General features: G+C 29.1%; 3 protein-coding genes across 3 annotated transcripts in view; 2 read left to right on the top strand and 1 right to left on the bottom strand.

Annotated features, from left to right (window-relative positions):
- LOTGIDRAFT_176323 (hypothetical protein) overlaps positions 1–593 on the top strand; it is a gene marked incomplete at both ends in the record, with an annotated part of 4,591 nt that extends 3,998 nt beyond the window's left edge. Inside the window, one exon of the mRNA XM_009069165.1 lies at positions 120–593. Coding sequence (XP_009067413.1) covers positions 120–593 — 474 coding nt within the window. The remainder of the gene's footprint in view (positions 1–119) is intronic.
- A 378-nt stretch (positions 594–971) lies between these two features.
- On the bottom strand, positions 972–3,642 carry LOTGIDRAFT_176322 (hypothetical protein; the record flags this gene model as incomplete). Its single annotated transcript, XM_009069164.1, has 6 exons — positions 972–1,092; positions 1,251–1,535; positions 1,675–2,243; positions 2,378–2,632; positions 2,781–2,907; positions 3,431–3,642. 6 exons carry the CDS (start codon positions 3,640–3,642, stop codon positions 972–974), a joined length of 1,569 nt encoding a protein of 522 aa, XP_009067412.1.
- Positions 3,643–5,264: 1,622 nt separating this feature from the next.
- On the top strand, positions 5,265–6,155 carry LOTGIDRAFT_176321 (hypothetical protein; the record flags this gene model as incomplete). Its single annotated transcript, XM_009069163.1, has 1 exon — positions 5,265–6,155. One exon carries the CDS (start codon positions 5,265–5,267, stop codon positions 6,153–6,155), a length of 891 nt encoding a protein of 296 aa, XP_009067411.1.
- Between the last annotated feature and the right edge of the window lie 469 nt (positions 6,156–6,624).

The following is a 6,624-nucleotide window of genomic DNA, read 5'->3' as shown; positions in this document are numbered from 1 at the left end:
TACACGATATCAAGAAAGATATAATTTTATCACATAAACCTAACAACGATATCAAGAAAGATATAATTTTATCACATAACCCTAACAACGTTATTAAGAAAGATGTAATTTTATCACAGAAACCTAACAACGTCATCAAGAAAGATATAATTTTATCACATAAACCTAACAACGTTATTAACAAAGATATAATTTTATCACAGAAACCTAACAACGTTATCAAGAAAGATATAATTTTATTACAGAAACCTAACAACGTTATCAAGAAAGATATAATTTTATCACAGAAACCTAACAACGTTATCAAGAAAGATATAATTTTATCACAGAAACCTAACAACGATATCAAGAAAGATATAATTTTATCACATAAACCTAACAACGTTATTAAGAAAGATGTAATTTTATCACAGAAACCCAACAACGTCATCAAGAAAGATATAATTTTATCACATAAACCTAACAACGTTATTAACAAAGATATAATTTTATCACAGAAACCTAACAACGTTATCAAGAAAGATATAATTTTATCACATAAACCTAACAACGTTATTAAGAAAGATACAATTTTATCACAGAAAGCTGCATAATCATTAAAATTATAAAAAAAAATATCACTCAACACTGATGGATGTTTTCAAGAAATATACAATTTTATCACAGAAAGCTAACGACGTTAAAGAAATATAATATCACAGCGAATAAGAAATGTAACATTTTATCTCATCATGCAATATACAAATTTATCACAGAAAGCTGACGAATTTAAAATAACATATAATATTTTATCACAGACCAATAATGATTAGTTATAAAAATTATGGCACAGATATATAATTAGGGTTTATAGATGAATAAATATACGATTTCAGTTTGAAAATAACAAATAACATCAATTTAAACAATAACAATAACAAAAACATAACAATAATATAGAACTATAAATATGCCAAGTAACATGTTGATTTCTAATAACTCTGTTCAGACATAGTTTCTGCTTTCTGTGAGGTCATTAACTGCTCAAGAACTATTGGAACGGAAGCAAGTTTGGCTTTTACGTTGTCTGGAAGTGGCTGAGATTTTCTGTATCTGAAAGATTAAAATTAAACATTAAGTATAAATCGAAAAACTATTTTTTTTTTTTATCTTTATTATGTTTGAATACGTTTGCTTCTGAAATCTGGTTTATTCGTGTTGCTGATTAGTAAGTTGCATCAATTATTTCAAAGTTCAAAAAATACACTTACTTTGTCATTACACCGGTTTGGTTGATATATGTTACAGTTGTGACGGTTGGTTTGATACCCAAATCACTCCCATCTTCAAATTCTACCCAAATATCACCATTATCGAGTTGAGAGGCTAGTCCAATATTTGGAACTCTAATCTGTCTAATGACACTACTGCCTGTATCTGAGGAATAGCTAGAACAACTACTTGATGTGATACTACTTATGGTACTGATGTTAACTGGGTTGGGTTTAGGTTGGAATGGTACTGCTTCCTCCACCACAGAAATAGAAGTGGGTTTCCTAAAAAAAAGTGAGATATGACATGAAATATATTGTGATATTCAATTTTAATGATGACTCAATACAACGGAGGGCGAGTATTCTAAATGGAGAAGTTTGTATTTCAATGTTATGCGAAATGAAATAAAATTGTACTTACTTTCCAATAATTACTGGGAACAGTTCGTTTTTATCATCAACGCAGCTTGCAGTAGATTTTATTAAAGCTTCAAATTGAACACATTGTTGCTGACACTGTTCGGCAAACTTTATCATTTGTTGGATTTCGTTACTGAATTGTTGCTGAATACTAGGTGATGATAGAGACAAAATACTGCCCTGCTGTTCATCTACTAATTTCATACCACTCCAATTATTGATTATCTTTCGTCCATTATAAAATTGAACTTCAAAGCTGGCGATTGGTGCATTTTCCATCAACATACATTTAGCTTGTTGATTGTACATGGTTACCTTTGGTGTTTTTGATTGAATCAATGTAACAAACTTTCTTGCGTGTTCATATTTCTTATGAAATCTTTCTGGAAGCTCTTGAATGGAATAGGCTTTATTCCGTTTGTGGTTTGATTCTTCGTTGCTCTGTCTTGGGTACATGATAGAAATCTCTTGTCCATCCTGTGACACTGTAAATGTCTCTACAATAGTTTCAATTCCATTTTTCACTTTTAAGAATTCGAGACATACCAGTCCTCTTTCTGTTAGAGTCATCTGAAAAACATGGTAAAGAATAGTTAAATGGCATGTACTTGCTTTACTCTGGCATTATAAAATTGAACTTCAAAGCTGGCGATTGGTGCATTTTCCATCAACATACATTTAGCTTGTTGATTGTACATGGTTACCTTTGGTGTTTTTGATTGAATCAATGTAACAAACTTTCTTGCGTGTTCATATTTCTTATGAAATCTTTCTGGAAGCTCTTGAATGGAATAGGCTTTATTCCGTTTGTGGTTTGATTCTTCGTTGCTCTGTCTTGGGTACATGATAGAAATCTCTTGTCCATCCTGTGACACTGTAAATGTCTCTACAATAGTTTCAATTCCATTTTTCACTTTTAAGAATTCGAGACATACCAGTCCTCTTTCTGTTAGAGTCATCTGAAAAACATGGTAAAGTATAATTAAATGGCATGTACTTGCTTTACTCTGGCACAATGAAATTAATATCACGCACTTCATTTCAACAGAGTCAAACTGCAACCTAAATAACAATACTAAGAAAATTGTTCAATAAATATTAACTTACCACCATGCTTTTGACTTTTTGTGAAATCGGTTTCAAGCGATAGGTTGTAAATGGCTGCAATTTATTTTCATCTAATTCTGTACTGGAGGAACTCATACCGCTTGATGTGGATGATATAGATGACCGTCTGTAAGGAAAAGGAATGATTATTCCAAACGATTCAACACAAGTACACTTGTTGGTGGTCAAAACCTTATGATACACTAACTGATAGTGAGCAACGGGCAGCAGATGGTTATTACTTAAATAATTGTTAATTTGATAAAGAAATCGATTAACATGTGTTCATTTAGACATTACAGGTATATTTACATAATTAGCCCTCTTTCATATCCTCTACTTTTATAGACCGAATAACTGTTTTTTCTCGATACAGTTACTTCAATATTAATTGGTAAGTCTTATTGAATGAAGGGTCAGAAGTAACCGGACTGACAACTAATTGTGGTACGTAATAATACCATTATGTAAGCTTTTTAATATTGTATATTGCAGTTGATAACATGTTGACATTTTGGCTATTGTTTTGATCCATGGAAATGCAGAATTAAAGGAAATAGCAAGTCTTATTATATATTGAAATATAAAATTATTGGAACACCAAAAATGAGATCATGTTAAAATTGATTAATAATATAGAAAATACATACCTTCTGATGACCGTAGGGGGAGTCTTACGTGATGCTACTCGTAAATGAGGTGGTGTTGATGGTATATGACTGTCAAAAACAGGGTCATTGATCACTGAAGATGGTCGCATTAGTTGATATCCATTAAATTGTAAGGAATTGACGTAGCTGTCCTCATATTTTAAAGTACTATTCAAATTTAGATTTTGTGAACGATTATGAAAGAACTCCATATTTGTAATATAGCTATGTAGGAAGTAAGAGAAGTTAATGAATACTGAAGATCTTAGAAAGTTGCACTTGATTTTATAATCAGCTGTCAAGAAGTTTGTTTGTAAACTGTTAAGCAAACAGAAGATTAAATAGTTTACTTTAAACTCAGTTTGATATTGATTGTTATTGTTTATTAATTATCTTGTTATTCTCCATATACTCAGTGGTTCAAATTTCTCGTTTCAGAAGATTTACTATTTAACATTGCTAATATATCTGTTAAAAGGAATCGAAAATATTAATTTTGTTTCAGTGGTACCTCCCACTGGGAGATTGGTACTGATTGTGGAATAAGGATTCGATTTGGGATTGGATTAATCTTAAAATGGTCTCATGGTCCTTTAGGCGTTGTGTAAAATTTGCCTTAATATGATCTATAAAAAATTAAAATCTGAAAGTGATTCTAGGCTTTGATTTAATTCAATCTAGAAATGACGAGACACAGAATGTACCACTTGCTGTCAATATCAATAGTGAACTATGAATTAGAGATAATCCACTTCTTTTAATCTGATAATCTTAAACTTTGTAATTTTACCAACAAATATTGAATATCTTGAATATGTTTGATGTTTACCAATGTTACCACTTAAAATATCTCCATGGTGCCTACCACATGTACAGATCAAAAAATCAATATTTCACTAGAATTAAAAGGAGACTATTAGATAACACGTTGCAAATTCATAATTTCTATTCTAAATATCAAATAAATTTCATAATTTGAAAAGAGATATCAAAATACTTTCGATTTATCTTCCTTGGATATTTTGAAATATTTGATGTTTACCAATATTACCACTTTAAATATATCCATGGCGCCTACCAGGCTTCGAGCACAAGTCACTTTGTTTTCAGTCCAAATATCCATGAAATCTTCCCACATACAATAATAGTTTTTATTTAGTTTAAATGAATTTATGTTGAGAAAATACACAAGATAAATAAGAAGCAACTTAAAATTTAAAATTGTTTACTTTTAATATCACAAATGTTTCAAAAATGTGAAAGACATTGTCAAAATATAAGACATGTTATGATTTAGAGAAAGTGTCAATGTTTGTCTCAATATGTTATAAACATTTTATTCTAATGTTTGATAACTTATTATAAACATTTCATTTTCTTCCATTTTTATTCTTCATTTGTTTGATTTCGAATTTCTTTCAACAAGGAAACTTTTTCAGTTTTTCTATGTCATTGATTTGTTGAGAATTTTGAGTGAATTTAAACTCAGTTTGATATTGATTGTTATTGTTTATTAATTATCTTGTTATTCTCCATATACTCAGTAGTTTAATTTATCTCATTACAGAGGAATTATTTTCTAAATTTATCAAAGAAGTTGAAGAATTTATTGACAATTTGTAGATTTCTATATTAGATGATGAAAAAGGTTTATTAGCCCCAGATGAGGCCAGCATGGACAAACTATTGAGTGTACTCGAGAGAAATGAAATGAAACACACTTTTATCACAGAAAACTGTATTGTTATCATGAAATATACAAAAAATATCACAGAGAACTGATGATGCTATTAAGAAATAAACAATTTTATCAGATGATACTGACGACGATATCATGAAATATACAATTTTATCACAGAAACCTAACAACGTTATCAAGAAAGATACAATTTTATCACAGAAACCTAACAACGTTATCAAGAAAGATATAATTTTATCACAGAAACCTAACAACGTTATCAATAAAGATATGATTTTATCACAGAAACCTAACAACGTTATCAAGAAAGATATAATTTTATCACAGAAACCTAACAACGTTATCAAGAAAGATATAATTTTATCACAGAAACCTAACAACGTTATCAAGAAAGATATAATTTTATCACAGAAACCTAACAACGATATCAAGAAAGATATAATTTTATCACATAACCCTAACAACGTTATTAAGAAAGATGTAATTTTATCACAGAAACCTAACAACGTCATCAAGAAAGATATAATTTTATCACATAAACCTAACAACGTTATTAACAAAGATATAATTTTATCACAGAAACCTAACAACGTTATCAAGAAAGATATAATTTTATTACAGAAACCTAACAACGTTATCAAGAAAGATATAATTTTATCACAGAAACCTAACAACGTTATCAAGAAAGATATAATTTTATCACAGAAACCTAACAACGTTATCAAGAAAGATATAATTTTATCACATAAACCTAACAACGATATCAAGAAAGATATAATTTTATCACATAACCCTAACAACGTTATTAAGAAAGATGTAATTTTATCACAGAAACCTAACAACGTCATCAAGAAAGATATAATTTTATCACATAAACCTAACAACGTTATTAACAAAGATATAATTTTATCACAGAAACCTAACAACGTTATCAAGAAAGATATAATTTTATCACATAAACCTAACAACGTTATTAAGAAAGATACAATTTTATCACAGAAAGATGCATTATCATTAAAATTATAAAAAAAAATATCACTCAACACTGATGGATGTTTTCAAGAAATATACAATTCTATCACAGAAAGCTAACGACGTTATCAAGAAGTATACAATTTTATCACAGAAAGCTGCATTATCATTAAAATTATAAAATATCACTCTTCACTGATGGATGTTTTTAAGAAATATACAATTTTATCACAGAAAGCTAACGACGTTATCAAGAAGTATACAATTTTATCACAGAAAGCTGCATTATCATTAAAATTATAAAATATCACTCTTCACTGATGGATGTTTTTAAGAAATATACAATTTTATCACAGAAAGCTAACGACGTTATCAAGAAGTATACAATTTTATCACAGAAAGCTGCATTATCATTAAAATTAAAAAATATCACTCAACACTGATGGATGTTTTCAAGAAATATACAATTTTATCACAGAAAGCTAACGACGTTATCAAGAAGTATACAATTTATCACAGAAAG

Source organism: Lottia gigantea (genome assembly GCF_000327385.1).
Source record: "Lottia gigantea unplaced genomic scaffold LOTGIsca_991, whole genome shotgun sequence".
In the NCBI taxonomy this organism is placed as follows: domain Eukaryota; kingdom Metazoa; phylum Mollusca; class Gastropoda; family Lottiidae; genus Lottia; species Lottia gigantea.
Note: the sequence above shows the minus strand (reverse complement) of the source record. Positions and strands in the feature narration are given on the sequence as shown.